The 18,795-nt window shown below is 37.9% G+C and overlaps 1 protein-coding gene across 13 annotated transcripts in view; it reads right to left on the reverse strand.

Moving 5' to 3' along the window:
• Positions 1-18,795, reverse strand: part of EXOC6 (exocyst complex component 6) — a 123,038-nt gene that overhangs the window by 19,081 nt on the left and 85,162 nt on the right. For all 13 annotated transcript variants that reach the window (XM_080403603.1, XM_080403601.1, XM_080403602.1 and 10 more), the window contains 2 exons: positions 14,679-14,820; positions 6,675-6,748 (listed from right to left, as the gene is read on the reverse strand). In XM_080403603.1, the coding sequence (XP_080259729.1) occupies positions 6,675-6,748; positions 14,679-14,820 (216 nt within the window). The remainder of the gene's footprint in view (positions 1-6,674; positions 6,749-14,678; positions 14,821-18,795) is intronic.

The raw sequence follows: 18,795 nt of genomic DNA on the forward strand, positions 1-18,795 counted from the left end.
TTATTTTTTATAACCTCCATGGTTGAGGTACCTACAGCATTCTTTACTGTCAATTAGGAGATGCCATTCAGCTTGTGCACAACAGACTATGTGGTGAAAGGTATAATGCTTAATCTACTACACTTTCCTCTGGAGGAACTGGTACAGTTTTGGCCACAGATGGAGTACTGTATCTTGTAGTTAAATGGCTATATGAGTATCATCTTAGTTAAGTAAGGTATTGATAGGGCTACTGAAGTGAAGTAACAGCATCTGTACACTGAGTTTTTCAAACCTGTTTTCAGGTATGCCCCCTCACTGTCAGTAAGCGAGGATCTAGAACAAAAACTTGGTATGCTACTGGCATGTTTTTTGCCCTTCTCTGCTGAAAAGGGGGCATTCAGATGTTGAACTAGATACAATCTGTCATGCACTGAATTTGATGAATGATTTATGTCCCAAAGAACATGCATCTAATACCTGGCACGTGTGCTCCTACTTCCTGGCAGTAACAGGGTAGAAATACCTACTGCCAGGAAATGACTGACTTGCCATCCTGCTTTGATTCTGCAAATCCTTATCAAGATAGTGTATCCAAAGCCCTGCTTGTTTCCGACCTCCCGCTGCTAATTTCTGTGCGTTTGTTTCCAAAGCTTCCTAATTCTTACCAGCTGGCAGGTATAAATCCCATCCCGGTAATGAGCTGCCTTGTTTCTGTGTACAGAGCACTGATTGAGGTCTTCCTTGCAAATATCTATACACACAACTTGTGATCTGAGACTACTGTGATTTACCTATAGGCTTCACAGAATTTAGTTGAAAGGGAGAAATCAAAGGTAAGACGTTTCATTGGGGAATATAAGTGCTTACATCAAATCAACATGTTTGTGTGAAGAATTCCCGTTTACCTGTAAGAATGTAGTACTCTGAAAAGACATTGTGTGTCCCCGCAAGCTGATAACGTACATTTAGCGTGCTAAATACTATACTCAAATCCTATACTAAAAAAACTGTCATCTTGAATGCAGGTATGTATGTATACGCATGCTACCCCTGTATGATGCAAACACATGAGATATTGAGCCTTGAAGTGTCCCTGTTGTGCTCACAGTGTGTTTCAAGCCCTCCTGCTTTAGTGCAGAGTCAGTTTATGGAGAAGGGGAAGGCCAGTAAGACTGTTGCTTTCCTGCCCCAGCAACGTGAGGATCTATGGTCTGAAATCCAGCGAGGTGTAACTCCTGTTTTGTTGCTGTCTGAAATCTGAGCTCCTTTCTTTAGCTGAATAAGCAGCATTGCACTGAAAATCAGAGAAGCACAAATCCCATTACATAGCACCCCCAGGCTGGGCTTCATGTTACAGATGTAACATGCTCCTCTGCTTGTTCAGAGAAGCTGGGGAGTGCACGGCACGGGGAAAGGGATCAGTAAGCATTGTGAAAGAGCCTCTGTGAAGATGAAAGTCTCAACAACCATTTCCCTCAGGAAGCGAAAGATGAAATATTCTATACTACTTGCTAATTAAAAATTCAAACTGTTGTCTTATGAAGAAGAGGCTTACTTTTATCTTTAAACTCTGAAGTTTTTAAGAGTTTCTCCTAAACATACTGTTAGGGATTTCTCCCTCTTGGAAAATCCTGATTTTTTTTTAATTGATTTTTTTTTTTCAACTCAAGACTCTTCTCTGGAGTAGAGGCCGGGGGGTGGGTGTACCTTACTAATTTCAAAGTCCAGGCACTGTGTGGGCTGGCAGCCTGTGAAGGAAGCCACAGCACACCTTTAGAGCCCTCAACCTCCAAGAGTGAGTGGTGAGCAAGTTTGGCAACAGGCTGCAACTTATTCTCTGAGGTCTACTGAAGGGCTCAGGAGCGTTCTCCACAGGAACACAGATGGGGAAAGCTTCGGCATGCTGCATGTTGGGGGAATCGGAGACAAGCCAGAGCTGAAATGCAGTTCCTACCACAGGAAATTAATTCAAATTAAACACTGCAAAGAAAACAGTGGGGAAGACCAAGCTGTCAGCCTGCCTTTAGTGGCAGACAATCCTGTGGCTGGGATTGAAGCCCAGTGATCTGTTACAGTTCCTACATATAGTAAGTTACTTTTGAGTTTATCAGATGGAAAGTATCCTCTCTCAGTGATGAATGAGAAGCAAAGAAGAAAGAGGAGGACTATATTAAGTACTAGCAAAAATTTTCTCCTTCAAATAAACTTACATCTGTCGCATGCAACACTACAGTTCAGAAGGTTAGCAATATTTCTCACCAACAATATGCCAGAAAATACATTACCAAGTAAATGGACAAGCAATCCAAGAAAACTATCAATGTAATTTCCATTATGCTTTGAATCAGAAGAAAATGTATTATGCTCTTAAATATCAGGTATTGATTTTTAGAAGGAATACATATTGTACGTTACCAATAACTTGAGCTCATAGAAGTGCTTATCCACATGCTTACTTACAGACAGCAAACAAAAGCCTGTCAAAAACATATCTTCTAGTGTTTCCATGGCACGTTATATATTAATCACATTAATTGCACTATGATTTTATGCCTAATTTCTCTCTAATGCTAGCAAAACCCAGAAATTGCTGAAAATCTTTGAGAATTTTTTCCCATACCTATGCAGAATTTATGGACCTTGTGGTTCACAGCCCTTGGTCTCCCAGACTAGGGGACACCACTATCAGACTTGCAAACTCTATGTTGCCATGTGGATGGAGATACTGGTATGGTGGTTGCTTAACTCTGGGATTGCCAACAGCACCTGATTACGGTCACTTGAGATGGCTGTCCCTGTTGCAGGATCAGCACTGACAGCAACTGGAGGATGTTAACGTGTACATAAGCGGCAAAAGAACACAGATGAGACACAGCTCTCCTCACCCCTGGCAAAAGAAGGAAATTCCACAATCATCAAGCTAGTTGAGTACTTGTCTGAGATCAGACAGTAGAGGAACAAGGCCTGTTTAAAACTGAAGTAGTGCTTGGGGTGGGGAGAAGCACTAGAAACAACTTGTGAAGTCAAAAGTGAAAAAAAATCAAGCTACATTTGCAGCTTAGGTTATAGCACTGCAGGCAATGATTTGATTTCAAGAATAGGCATTTGTTACAACACAGTTGGTTAAGAATCAGGAAATATGCCGTAGGATAGCAACTGTTGACCTCTCAGGCTACCCGCAAGGTTATTGTTCCTGTCCACTACACACTACAACGGCTCTCCAAAGAGCAAGGCACAAATCGTAAGATTCAGGCCTCTTCCTCACAGTATTTAAGTGTCTGGGACATCCAAGAAACTGCCTGACATTCCAGAACTGTAACTCTAGTCTTTAGGCACTGAAGAATAGATCATAACCAGGACAAAACTAATTCATGTTGAGGCTGAGCTTCCTCAGAGACTAATTAAAGTAGGACGAACTAAAACCTGTTTACTTTTGAAGGTTAATTCCAATTGACCTAGGATCTGAACTGGTAGCAAAATCCCCAGAGTTCATTCCACCTCGCTTTGGGCCACTGCAGTATTTACCCAGGCTCCCTATATAGACAGTAGCAAAAGCTTATCTTCAGAGAGCGATGCAGGCCACAGGAGAGTTGGGTCATCTTCACAAGATGCTAGAGACCAGCCTCTTCAAAGCAGCACATGCCACTTCGATAATCGCCTTGCTGAGCTGGCTGCCTCTCAGTGGCTTTAAATTAAGTGGGGTGAAAGGGTGCATGTAGGTATGACCTCGGGTCACACAGTAAGACAAATGGCATGAGGCATGACACAATTACTGGAGCTGTAGAGAACCATGAATCTATCCCAGTTTTCTTAGCAGTTGCTTGCTGCTTTAGGAGCTGCTAAACTAGCTGGAGTTGCAAGTTTATAGATGACCATGGCCATGTGATTCTCTATTAGTATGCACTATGTATGATTAGCCAAACACACCGAGTCACCTATGTAAGACACTGAGATACTATGGTTATGGGAACAGCACAAAAATCTTTATCGACTTGGGTTTCTACAGAGCTTCCTGCTACTAACTACTCTTCCCTTCTTAGAAGCAACTCTTTCTCATGCCAACTGTTTCTCTGTTTACTATTCTATGTCTGTGGAAGGAAGAAGGAGAGAAGTGGGCTTGCGGGGGACAACATGCTGTCCACACGTTGTCTTCAGGGAAAGACAGAGCATCAGGAATGGTTAAAACAAAAATATCTATGGCAATTATTTACAAAGCTGCTCCTCTCTCCATGGCAATCATGCAAGTGTAGCTCTTCCCTCTCTTGTCTTCCAAATTGGCTCCTTGTAAGCGACTTATTTAGTAAAATGCGCTACAATATTCTACTGTCCAATCCTCATTAATCTTACACGTTGCCCTAGTACAACAGAGAGAGAGTAAGCCGTTGTTGAGATAACTGGCTTCCATTAGCAACCATGTGATTGGCAGGACGATAAAGTCTTTTCCCTTGCAGGTCAGCTGCTTTTTAAGAAGAGGGCAATCCTGCTGATCCATCTTTTAGCTACAGTCTCTCACTGAGTCCCAAATCTCCTGCCTTTTAGCTTTGATATGGTTCAAGCTTTTCCCCTTGTATCAGCCCCTACCTGTCATCAGCTCCTCTGTACCAAACAGCCAATATCAGGAGTTTGACCTCAGGGCACAGTCCGGGTGGGCAGGTAAAACCTGACCACTGGACCTACTTCCTTATCTTTCATATCCTGCAATTCATGAAGAAGTATCAAATTCAAACTAAAAAACAGAAGCATGACCTTTTATAAGAACCTTCTGAAAAAGGCTCTGTTGCCTTTCTAAGTATTCTTGAAAAGAACTGTCATCCGCTCTATTAAGATAGAAATGGATCACAAATAAAGAAGAGAGGGAAAACACTGCAAGTCCTTACTAAATGGTAAACATTTTTAATGTGTGCTTGCAATACCTTTTGGTGAGGCATGCAATAATACAGTAAAAACAAAACAAATACACTAGAACTATTCTACATCTACAAGCTCCAGTTGCAACCCAATAAAGAGAGTTGCCTAGACTTTTGCTGTTTATAAAGTATCTGAAATCGATTAGATTCACATGGCATACAGAGCATCCTCTATAAAGCATTACCTACATCAAAAGAATTCTAAATATAAGTTGCTAACATAAACTGAGAGCTATCATAATCAACATAATCCCTATTTATGTGACATGCTCGACAGTTGGTGCTTAAAACATACAAAAATATTATTTATTTCCTGTAGCAAGTATGTACACACCCTGCCCTCCTGCATAGCTGGAAATCATGTTTTCCCTTGAAACAAACATGGGCTCTGCAAGGATTTATACCATTAGTTAGATGACAGAAATGGTGCCAAAATCTCTCAACATCCTTTCCCTTCAACTAAACAGACTTAGTACAAATTGGAAGATGTTTAGTCACTTCTAACATTGACAATAAAAGGAAAATAAAAAAGAATCCAAATGAGGAAGGCTGCTAGTCAAGGCAAGACTTGTGGTATTTGAAGTCTGGCAGAGTGCATCTTTACATACTGAATTCTGGAACTCCTAATGTACTGGTATCACGTGAACAAATCTTATGGTCACGATTCTATATTCTCCTCACGTAGACCACGCTTATCCCATTGTAGATATTGTGCATTGTTGTATTACTGTGAGGATGTGACAGACATCTCTACCTTTTAACTTTTTCATTTAAAAAGACACTCTAATCACGTCCTTTCTAACTATTATGAGAAACCAGCATACTTTTGCCTCAGGAATTTTCCCTTCTGAAACGCTTTTTCATAATCTTGCTGTGAAAAACCTACTAAGCTATTAAAAGCAAAAATGTTCTTATTTTATAGATAATTTGGTATGGAACTCTTTCTACATTTCTCTTCTGATGACTGACAGGCTCATAATGGTGCTGAAAAATATCATGAACACGCATAGAAAGCTAAAGACCTTCCATGCGCACTTATTTATTCATTTCACTATTTAAATGACACTTATACTTGCAATTTTGTGAAATAAATCCTTTCTAAAAGCTTACTTCAAGTATGAAAAGTTTTTGAAAATTAATTGCTACAGGTGGATACAGGATCAGAATTTACAGAGAGCAGGGAATAGAAATAACTACGTGAAAATAAGGTAAGTAGATTTTAGTCTGGAAAAACCTTTCTTTCAGCAAGAACCGTGGAAAAGTGCTTCCAATATTCAGGCATTTAAAATTAGATTTGATACAGAATAAAGATCAGCCAGTTGGAATAAAGCTGCTTTCTAACAGTTTAAAAGTTAAAAGAATTCTATGTAACAAATTAAGGAAAGGAAATGCTAAATAATACCATGCTCGAATCTGCTCTCCAGGGAGTAGTTTTGTAGACAGGAGCAATTGCTCAGAATGGAATCTGGCCAGCACACACCAGGGAAACATGTACACTCTTGCAAAAAGGCGTCACAGGATCTTTACAAAATTGTCAGGACCAGAATTCAATCTCATAGCCATGCAACAGTACCACCAGTAGCACAGTGCCCCCTAACAACACATTGGAGAAACAGTTTTATCCTAAATTACAGGGAATAGTGCCACTAATAACACTTCAAATAGCTGCTTTTCAAAACTAATTACATGGGAATGCAAAACCATGAAAGGTTCTTGAATTTAATAACTTCAGCAATGGTCAAAAGGGGAAATTAGTAGGATAAAAAACAACAACTAGTGTCTTACTTGTCTGAGGTCGATGAAAGCTAACTGCAGGGTGTCTCCCTGGAATCCTGGCACAGGCTCAGAACTAGCAAACACTGCAAAGAAAGTTTAAAAATATTACAGATGTAGAGTTGTTTAAAAAAAAAAATCGAACAGAAAATCAAGCTCTACGCAATATAAATGCTAGCTAGTATTAAAATGAAACTAGTTTGACTCACAAATAGATTAAACTGAAATAGATTAAACTCACAATGATCAAAATCAAACAAACTGATGGACAACTTTCCCATCTTTTCTCCAATCAACCCAAAGAATAATAGCTTTAGGAGTATTATTAGGAATTCTACATAAAATTCTAATCCAGTAGTAATGCTACAACCACAGAAGCCAACACCTTTTTTTGGCCTGAGGTGAATGATTACCGAAGAATTTCAAAATAATACCAATTCATGCTGTCAACATATTTTCAAACATCTGCTTCTGTTACAGCATCCGCACTATAAAAACCCCACCTCCAGCCAAACACCAATAAAAGACAAACACTAAGGTAGGAGTTAGTTTAATGTATAGATGACAGGTGGAAAGCTCTACGTGCCACAGTCAGAGCAGAGCTGAAATACCCATCCACATCTTTTAGCCAGCCTATCAGTAACAAAACTCTGCTCTTTTTGAACCCCAAAACAGGCTGTCAAAATTGGATGGCAAAACTACATTCAAAATACAAAAAAAATACTGAAATGAAAAAAAGGCAGCTATTTGTTTAAATCAGGAAACTATCAATGATAGTCAAACTTAAAAATAAATATACTTTTTGTTGTTCTTATCCCAGTCACGTTAGTAACAAAGAAACTTGCACAAACACCCACTGCCTCACATCCCCACTCAAGTTAGACATCTTATTTCAAATGAGCTTAAAAGAATTTTTCTTATGGTCTTTAGTTAGAGCCCTTAATAAAGTAGATATTACTGTAATAGTTTTCGAGAGGTATCATTTGAGGCAGTGAAAGGTAACTTTTTTCCCAGTTTGAGAAACAGGTCATTCAATGGTAGAGGAAACAGAACATATGTATCAAAAATATTTCCACATCCAGTGCTCAACTCTACTGTGCCACATGGAATCCTACTAACATTTAAAAGTAATACAAAATCCTTAATAAGATTTTCTTTAATGGCTAGTTAGAAAATTTGGATCATTATGTGAAAGTAACATCCAGAAAGACATTGGTGTCCGAGCTAACACGATGGTAAAATAATGGGCTCAATCATTTACTTCTGAATGTATAGTTTCATCCTAAGGCAGACTAATATGAATTTAGATAGACTAGTCACAAGTTTAAAAATTATGATATGGTATGCAATTGTAAATGAAAATAAAAGATTCTTAGTTAAGTGGTACAAGAAGCTGCTAAGACCATCTCAGAGTATCTAAGAACAGCTTAATAGTAGATGAATATAGTATCCAAGTAGCAGCTTTAGGGATAGAGGCAGAATTTATTACTTGTATTACAGTACCGCAATTTTTTTTATGGACAGTCATGTAAGAGGATAATTAATTGATTGGAATATGACTTGACTCTTTGTCAGTCGACTAAAGGAATAAGCAATAGCAGTCAAACTCCCTAGGGAGAACACTGCAATGTCACAGAAAAGTATTGGTAACAGTTGGGAAATGCTCACCAATTACTGCATTCAAGCCTGAATTTCAAATTGTCTGGTTTTCCTACTTTATAAGTAACACCAACCTTCTAGGGGAGTTTTCAGGGAGTTTCAATCTACCACAAAGATGCTTTTTTTAATTTAAAAAGATGGCCAATAAAAGACAGTAGAAAAAGCATATCTTAAACCCACCATTTTATGGAGAGAGTTTGCTTAATAATAAACTCTTTAAAAGCAGCAAAGAGAAAACAGTCTGTACAAGCACCAACCTGCAGAAAACCAAAACATGTCCAGGCCTATGAAAGCAGCCTTCTGAACACCCTAGGCTAAAGGGCTGGGTGTCTCCATCATGTCTTCTGCAGGTATTTCACAGCCACTGGGAGGGACAGACAGGCCTATGACACTGGCCCCTGTGGTCAGCCAAACATAGCGTGTAAATTGGGAACACCATCTTACAGCATGGCATTCTTAGCAATGCCCCATAGCAAACAGCTAAAAAGAGATACATGGGTTGAGGGTAAGCGTGTGCTGGTCAGAAGGGGTCTTCTCTCCATCCCCTGAACAAGGAAGGAGAACCTGTACAATTCTCGAAAGATAAAGGCCCCCCCGTATCTGATCCTGTGTAACTTCCCGTTCACACACAGTACACTGAGACCAGCTTCCCCTGCTAGAATCCAGCCTCCTCCAGCCCCTCCACAATGGTAGCACTGGGAGAAGGCAGCTTTATGGCAAAGGAATGGTTACAGAACTGAAAAGTGTGACCTGCAGCACAACTTTTCAGTTAGCTAGTGGCACTTAATACTTTGCAAGATACCTTCCTACAGCGGGATACTTTTACAGGCCACAGGGCAAATTTTTGCATCCTTTCTGCAGCTCATCAGGCTAACACAGTTTGGAATTTATCCTAATGCATTAAATAATGGAGTATGGTTTAGCTTCTCTGCATAGTACCTACTACCATTGCAGCTACAGAACAAGAAACACAAAAGGTGCCAAACTTAATTATTGTATAGGCTTTGCTCTCTTCACAATTTTATGCTACGAATGCATTTACAACACCATGGACACTCATTATAGCACAAGCATTTATTCTCACGTTTGGGTCATTTTTGACAGATGACTACAGTAGAATTTGTTTCACTATTACAATTTCATGAGTTCAAAGGGCAAAAAGATAATCTACTTACGGTAACGGTCAGACAATTCCCCCTCCACCATCAGCTCAGAGCTTTTAAGTTTTGTTAACAATTTTTAAAAGCTAATTAAATATTTTCTACTGCACAGTGTTTTAGGAAGATACTATAAGAACAGGATTAACATTCTTAATGTCTTTGTCCTAAGGGTCCTTTTCCAGATAGTAATGAAACATTGTCATATATACATCTTTTAAAATATTCACCCCCTACATTCATTCTAGACTTAAAGAGGATTTGGAGGGGTAGGGGGCTGGGTTCGTTGGTTGTTATAGTGTGTGTAAGAGCATTCAGGAATTTTATAATGTATGAGAATGAAATGCAAAGATCACCATTAAACTGTCACACATAGGGGCAAACAACTGGCTGCCTGGCAGTTTGAGTCAGAAACGTCAATGTTTTCAGGAAAATTAAATGCAAATACACATTACACAAATCTATTATTCACAAGGTTTTTGTAAACATCTTCTTTCCCTGCACTTTGCTGACATTGGGGAGGTAACACATATGCGAGAATGGTAAATTTAAATATTGTAAAGATAACTTCAGCCCATTTTCTTTTGAATGCTTTGATCTTTTCATTACACTTTATATACAGAATATATGTGAACTGATGTATGTATGTGTTAATGGATATCTTAAGGAAAAGACTGTGTCTGCTAAAATGGAATTTAAGACATCTTGACCTGTAACTTGTACTGAATTTCTCACTTCTAGATTTATTAACAGGTCTTTTCATTTTATTCTCTCCAAACACCATCTTTTAGCCATCCTCTGGCTATGCCTCTCTGTTGGTCCTGGAATTCAGTACTTAATTCCTGACAAACAGTTTTGCTGCTCAATGGCAGAAATTAAAAATCAAGACCCAGGCTGTGGATCAAAAGCTACATTAGGACAGTTCTACTTCAGCCTCATAACACTGATTCACAGGCAGGACAGCAAAGCCACAAACGCCTTTTTAAAGGAAGAGCGAAGATTCAGGTGACTATCTCAGCAGCCCAGCTTTGCAGCCACTTTGCAGCCCTGTTGGATGCTCCAGCTGTTCAAACATGCCTGGAGGGGAGCCTTGCTGAGGGAGCTGCCAGCTGGCCGGGCAGCAGCCCCCAGCCCTGCCCCCAGCACCAGCGAGATCTCCCTGCTTCCCTCACTCCCTCGCTGCCATATGTGACCAGCAGATGAAGGATGGTCTCAAGTGAGTTAAGCTAACCTGACTTCCCAGATGGAAGAGAAGGCAGGTAAAATGAGGGGCCTCCAGAGGAGAGTAGAAAGCCTTCTCAAGGAAAACCAGGATTTGGGTTCCTCAGCTTCTGGCATGGCCACCTGAAGGTTACCTTCATGTATGCTCAACAGAGAGCACTTGGGTCAACATCTCCCTTGCTCTTGGATACTGCACCTCTCCATACTTTGGGTGAAAAAGGAGGGACTGGCAGGAAGCCGGTAGGGCTGGTTAGGAAGGTATAGTGCAACTGCTTTGCGCTAATTCTCTGCTTAGCCATGCTCATTTACAGACAGGACTCAGAACCTTTTCATCCTTGCACAGATTGAGGTCTGGGTGAAGAAGGATGCTCACTCAACCACACCGCCTCTTCTGCCAATTAATCCTGTCTCACAACTCACCTATGTTAAAATACATACATTATAAAAATTACACGTAACTCTTCCAGCAATTAGAATTTCTGACAAGTTCTAATTCCTTAATAAAAATCTGATGTAAGTATCTAGGTCTGGATGGTGTCTCTGAAAAGCTCTTTTTCTAGTACACCTTGCTTGTCATAAAGTGAGCAAAAACCTCCCCTCCTCAACTCATTCCTCTCCTCAGGGCACTGAAATGCAATGTCCAAGCAAAAGACTATTCATTGGGTTTTATTCAATGGGACCTAGTACATTCTATTTTTCTGAATACTGTTGTAAGAATGCCCATTATCCTAGTGGAAGATCACCACTGAAAAGAATGGTGTAAAATATGGAGGTAAAATGCTGTTTTAAGTGATAAAATATGTAGAGGAAGTGGAGAAATACTTCAATTAGAACAGGACAATCTGATATAAATTTGAAAGCTTTTGGAACGTTTTGAAGGAAAATAAAAAAAACTTAGATGCAGAGCAAGAAGATGATAACTTTTTTTATTTTAATAAACCATCAGGGAAGACCACCTGATACCACTTCTCTTCTTGAGCAAAAGTATCAGATACTTCCAGATTTTCTGCTCTGCTTTTTGAAGTTGGGTGCTTTACACAGAAATGCAGTGCAGGACAATGAAATCCCAGAGGTCATCACAATATCACTGCCTTTCCTTCCACCTTCCTTTTTGGAAGTCCGCTTATTCTACCTATTTGCTGTGGGTAAGAACTTCAGCACTTAACTGACTTTAACAGATTGCTGCTCATTAACAGATTGGATTGTTGGTTCAACTGTTGATTGCTTTTTAATGGAAAAGAAAAAGTCTGACAAGTAATTACATTTCCCTGCTTTTATTTAGATCTCTTCCAGCTCATATTTGAAAGTACAAAAATGCAATGTTAAAGATCAGAATAAATATCTAGAATATTGCCAAGAATTTTTAAAAATATATCTTCAGATATTCGTAACTTTCTACACCTCACATAACTTCGTAATTCAAAATAAATCTGAGTATCCCCCACTGTGTCTATAAGTAAAATGTCAAACCCATGTATACAATACAGTAGGAAACTTCCCAACAGTTGTGAATTACTTGCACACTCTAAGCACTAATTGAAATGTCACTGACGTATCCGTTAATCCCAAAGTGTCAAAGAATAAAGCTGGGGGAGGGTGATGAGCAAGAACATAAATCACAGGCACCACAGTGAGGCCTGGAATGTGTCTGTGATGGACCTTATGAATGAAACCACAACAGCAAAGCAGTCTGAGCAAAATCTTGTGTCAATCCCTTATTCCACAGATTGTAAGATGTCATTTGTTGCAACATACTACTCTGACAAGCTTCCATAATTATATTTAAACTACTCAAAAGGTTTCTGTGCAAAACCAATTTTTTTCTAATATGCTTTAAAAGCTTTGCAAAAAGCCAGGATTAAAGTGTATTCTATTTGCATCTGTACAGCCTATGCTACAAGTTATGCAATGGTGCAAAGAATGCGTTTTTCAGTCTTCAAGTTACTAGTTTTCTGAACCTTTCTCATTTTGGCTGAAGGTTTCCCGTGTCCTGTCCATGCTGTATGTTCAGTGTAACAGCTACATATTACAAAATATGTTGTCTTAAGGTTATATTTTAATCTTAAAATAATGAAATGTGATAAAGTTATATGAAATAAAACTCTACCAAGATCTCCTCACTGATGGAAGTTTCCACTGTGCATCAACCCAACATGGTAGAAAGAGTGGTAACAGAAGTTAGGATGGTACATAACAGGACAAAGGCTGAGAAGGAAAAGGTCTGAAAACAACCCAGAGACCAGATGACAGACAGATTCATTGGGACTTCTCATTAATTTACTATGAACATACTGTTCATACTGTGAAAGTCACCTGCAAGGCATGCATTTTATCCCCTGTACTGCTAGAAATTCCTGAGCAAAACAGTGAACTGGTTAATCTACACAGAGTACTGAAGTACTGTGGTGTTCACAGATGGTATTTTAAATATCAGAAGAAAATTTATAGAATATAGAATAATATGGTAGTGGACAAGCTTTCTTTGCTGTTACGCTATTAATTTGGAAGGCAGATGACTGTTTAGTGGGTGCACCAATTCAGCTTGTCTAGATGAATGATTACAGTGTCAGTATTATGAATACTACGGAATTTCTGCGTTTACAACTGGTATTTTTTCACATCTAGGAAACAAATGCACATACACGTACCCATACCTACCTACCTGAAAAGAACACTATTAAATTTGCAACATCAAGCGTACTAAGAGTAAACAAAAAAGTCAAACCATCATGTGTTTGGACAATTTCTTCAATCACGAAACAAACTTTAATGTCATGATTACAAACATTTTTTCAGTTGGACCCTGATAATCCCATCAGTCCATTCCATCCACACACTGGAAAGGCCTTAAGGTTGTATAACAAAGGACTGTCAGAAAGATGTCTGCTCTACCTGTTACAGAGTTTAGCTGGAATGTAACAAATAAGGCAGGAGAAGGCAAGACAAGTGTATGGTTAAAATGTCAAAAATGCCCTTTAACTGTCTCTGGACTCCCACAAGAAACCTTTGTGAATCTAACCAAATGGCTTGAAATCAAATTACCAGTTTCCCACAGGTGGCTGCTAATTGAGTAGTCAACAACTTCTTCATGTGTCCAAACTAAAAACCTCAGGATATGCCTTGCAGAACTGTCCCATTTCACAGCTGTCACCAAAATCATTGAGTTCCATGCTTTAAACCCATAAAGGAAAGATACTTCAAAAAACCAGAGTGTAAGAATTTAAAAATATACACTGAAAAAAATGCTAGTGAGCCTTTTCACCGTATCTCAGTCATCAACTATAAACCAGACCTAAAACCTATTCATGCATGACAACAATGCTACAGCAGTAACTTACTTCATGCAGATTAACAACTCACCCTCAGTGGTGAGCTCCATGCAAAATATGAGGAAATTAATCCTGCCCTCAGTGCTGGACTGAACCAGTTTTATAAAACAATGTTGATGCCATATTTTGAAAAGCGAGAATAAAACATCATCTGATGATGAGTACTAAAAGAGTACTATTATTCTGCACAGTGAGTAAGGCAGTAGTAGTTCTAGGAGGGAGGAAACCCTAAGTAACAGCACATTTAAAAAATGTATCATAATGAATGAACTCAAGAGGGAAAACTAAAATTTCACAGACATTTGACTTTTTTTTTTTTTTCTCAACTATAAAAACCCAATATTTATGTAGTGGGTTTGGGCAATTTTGTACAAGATTATAGTCTTTTTACTGCATATAGTGATTATGATCCCATTAGGAGTAACAACAGATGTACTTCTCAGATACTTGAGTTGAAAAAGTTCCATAAAAAATTTTCCCAGAGATGTTAACATACTTACTCATAAATAACTTCACAAGAAGCTGTACTGTAACATTTTTTTTAAGACGAAACTTTAGTAGATTATGGAAAAAATATCACTATATGACTTAAAGAACTTTTTTGCAGTATTAAGATAGATAGAGAAAGAAATTGTGGAACATCTACTTACATTCACACTGTATCACATCTAAATTAAATTGCTGAATTGCTCCCATGCTTATTTGTTTTAATTCACTGTCCAGTAGCATCTGCATTAGGGATGTTGAAAGATGCTGGCAGGCTGACATGCAAGCTGTCTGGGCCACTTTTCCCTAGTAGAAAGAGCAACAAGTTTTAAGATAGAAACAAATGACACATCATTAAGTAATTGCTTATCGGATTTGATTTTAATATACACTCGAAGACTTAATGATGCAGGACTTAGAAGGAGAAAGATCACACTTGCTGTTATTCCTTTGACCTGTTAGCTTGGTTTCTATTAAATCAATCAGGGTACTAAATTGAATACATGTTAAAGCAACTATTGATATTTCTTCCAGAAATCTAACAGGCTCCAGGGACACAAGGACGTTTCCAAAATAATAACAATGTAAGTTGCTCAATAGCTTTGTGGATTTATGTATTTTAATTTTTTTAACCCAAATAGAATGAAAGCAAGAATGCAACGAAAATCAACATGCTGCATGTTTTTAACAACAGCCAGTAAAAAAAACCTCCACAGTTTATACACCCCAAAACCAGTGCTTTCAGTTGGGGTATTTCTCATAACAGCTTGTACTAATTATTGGCACTTTAATTGCTTGAATTCCATCTCAAAGCTTGTAGCTAAATTATTTAAAATATTTATGCTTATCCATCATCTTTTCAGGTGTTTAATAAATTAGTGCTGTCAGTAATCAACTACTTACAAAATGAAATATAGCCCTCTGCTGTAGAAAATAGAAATAATTTTCCAATCAGTTTAGTTAGTAGCATTTCTCTTTACATTGTGTAAGTAATCGAGACAAATTATTTTCCAAACATGAGAACAAAAAACAAAGCACAAAATCAGACATTAATTTGATAAGCTATTAAAAATTTAGTACAGAAAAAATGAAAGATGTGGAAATTCTGCCTTAAAATTAAGAAAATCAATTAAGACCAGATACTTGATCAGATGGCACCATTCTATTCATAGCTCTGCAATCTTTTAGAGCAGAGTGATCTTGGCTTTCAAATGCAATTATATGAATCTCTGAAGTTTCATGTACTTAAACCATGCTTTTCAACGGATGTCTATGTTACAATATGTATTGAAACAAAGGTAACTATTAACACGCTTACACAAAAGAAATCGTAATTATGTAATACACCCGCTGAAGCGCACACCCCTATTGTTTTACATATATCCATCAGTAAAATGATGACACCTATTTCTCTAAAGCAATGGTTCCCCAGCTGTTTTCTGCAAAGTGAGGTTGATCAAGTCACTGTTGACTCACAGAAACACATACAAGCAATGAAAAATGATAAGGACAGACAGCAGTTCACTGTCCCAAAGTTTGGAAAGTTCTGCTCCAACATCTGAAGAGCCAGATCTTGCCCTTAATAAGACAACTTGCTCATAGCATTGACATTTCATGTTGTACTTTAAAAATTCATTTTTTGTTAAATTATAATTAAAATGTAGACAAGACAATGGAAAGTGTTCACTCTCCTTACGTCACACTGAAACATTAAGTGGCTTTTGCTAATACCTCTTTAGCATTAGGACACCCTGAACTGTTAGGAGCTTTATGTCTAAAATGAGATGTCAGTTTCTTAATTGAAAATCTCAGAAAAACAGATAACACTTTTGACCAAAATAGATGAACTGACAACAAGGAATGTAAGAAACAATGCAAGAACAGCATGCTTAAAAGTCTCCCAAACCCAACGGCAATTACACTGGGAGACATGCAGCTCTATTCCCCAAGCAGAACAATATAAGTAGGGGGGGGGGGGGGGGGGGGCAGTGGGTGGAAGAGAAAGAAAAAGAAAAAAGAATGAAAAAAGGAGGTGAGAAGGGGAATCAACGTGCCACAATTCATTTAATTACAGTGTAGTAAGTCTGAAATACTTAATGGAAATGTCATTTTGATTTAATGGAACAACTAGTGCATCTGTTTAATGTACTACTCCATCAAATCAGCTCCATGTCCTATTTATGCTGCCACTGCAATGTAATAAAAGTTCAACCAGATTAATTGGTTATCAAGAAAAATGTTAACATTCAGCTTAGTTTATATGCAAACAATGTGTACTCCTCTTATTTAAAATAAAAAACAGAATTTTGTATTTCTAACAAGCATCTGTAATTAATTGTTATGATCTGGCAAATATCAATAGTACTGGAGCACAAGATAATGGTTACAATACAGAAATGACATGATAAAAGCCACTTGAACTTTAAATAAGTATCGATACATGTATGTTTAATGTTTATTTTTAAATTTCATAAAATGGAAACATCCTAACATTTAAACTATTTCCAACTATGTAACTTGAACTACAGGCTTATTGTTCACATGACATATCAGCAAATAATAGAAGTTTTCCGTACACAGTTTATACTTACTCAATGCAATCACTCCATTTTCTTAAATCTAGAGAAAAAATGAAGCTATGTATATCAATCAAAATGCTGAATTTTAACTGAGAGAAATGTGAGCTTTACTGTTATCCTCTCCAAAATTCAGTGCTTCCCAGTTCAAAATACATTGGATGTACGATATTCAGAAAAGAATGAAATTCAAATTCATGTTTGACAAATGAGATCTGTTTAAAAATCGATCTCCAGATTTCTGCCATCCACTAATTAGTTCCTTACCATTTTTTCATAAAATATTTTGAAGAGGAAACTTAAGGATTCATGAACATAGCAATAACATATTTCTCTTCCAGAATTAAAGAAATCTAATTCTTGATATTTATTATTTGTCAGTTTGGGGGTTTTTAAATTACATGGTTATTTTTTAAGGGGGAGGTGGCTGTGGTTACTGTATCTAGCAATTAAATGCCTATATTCAATAGCATGCAGAGATGCAGCAGGTTTCTCACATTCCCTCCAGTTGCCTTCCATTCAGAGATACTACTATTATCTCTGCTGTGCCTATGCTAATTGCTGCTATCTACAAAACCTATTCTTCCACTAAACCAATGCAAAGTTTAAGAAACAAGGACCCTATTCTACAAGCAAAAACACCTGCTAACAGTGTTAAAGGCAACTGTTTTTTCACCCAGCTTTCACATTTTGCTGAAATACAAGTTTGCAAAAAGAGAAAACCCTTAGACAAACTTCTTATATTTCAAAGGAGCTTGTAAAGAGAATCTGCTGACATATTAAATCCTTTTTTATAGGACCCAAAAGCTTTTCTCCCAAGAACAATTGCAGTAAAGAGACATTCGGCTCCTAGGAAATTCCCAAAGGGTCAGCCATATGCATCCTTCTATGGCACCTTGGCAGTACCGCTTTCTAAGACCTATGCTAGCTCTCAAAAGCAGCTTTCATCGTTCACTATGGTGTCAGTCAATATGATTTATGGACTGCATTCAACAAAGTCAAAGCATATAGAATGAGAAATATGACTACAATCTGCTAATTTGTTTTGTATTGAGCCACTTAGGAGTCAAAGACCTGATGTCAGGCTGAGACCAGCAACACAATTAACTGGCCAGTGACATATTCATCCATCCTCCCTGCCAGGCTGTGCCAATCAAAGACAGCATGAAGCAGCATTTGGAGAAATCAGTAAGAAAACCCATTCTCTGAGTAGCCTGTGGAAGCTGTTGATTGACAGGTTTTGAATATAGCTGCAGAAAACCACCACCCCTGCACCCTCACTGCAAGCTGTGAAATTAGGCTTTTGCTGCCAATCACAGACACAATAAAACAACACAAACTGCCGTCCTCAGCATAAAAGGAAATAACAAAACTTATCTGTTAAACCTAAGAAGTTAAGCTGAAGAATTAATTTAACAATATGAAATGACATAATGAAAAACTTTCTGAAAATGCAAAGAAACTGAACACACAGATTTTAGCAGCCATAATAACTGAAGTATTCTATTACTTAACATCAGGCCTAAAACCCAACTTCTGAACTACTGCTAAAATGTAAGTACACTAAAAAACACCAATGCAATTTTTAAGAATCAATTTTACTTCCAGTTGTGGCCCTGAATTCTACCAAAATAATAAAAAATACCTACTTGAAAGTAATTTGTGTTAATTGTCAATAGTCATTCTTTTCCAAAGAGTACTCCAA

The sequence above is a fragment of the Falco punctatus genome (genome assembly GCF_963210335.1).
Source record: "Falco punctatus genome assembly, chromosome: 9".
NCBI lineage: Eukaryota > Metazoa > Chordata > Aves > Falconiformes > Falconidae > Falco > Falco punctatus.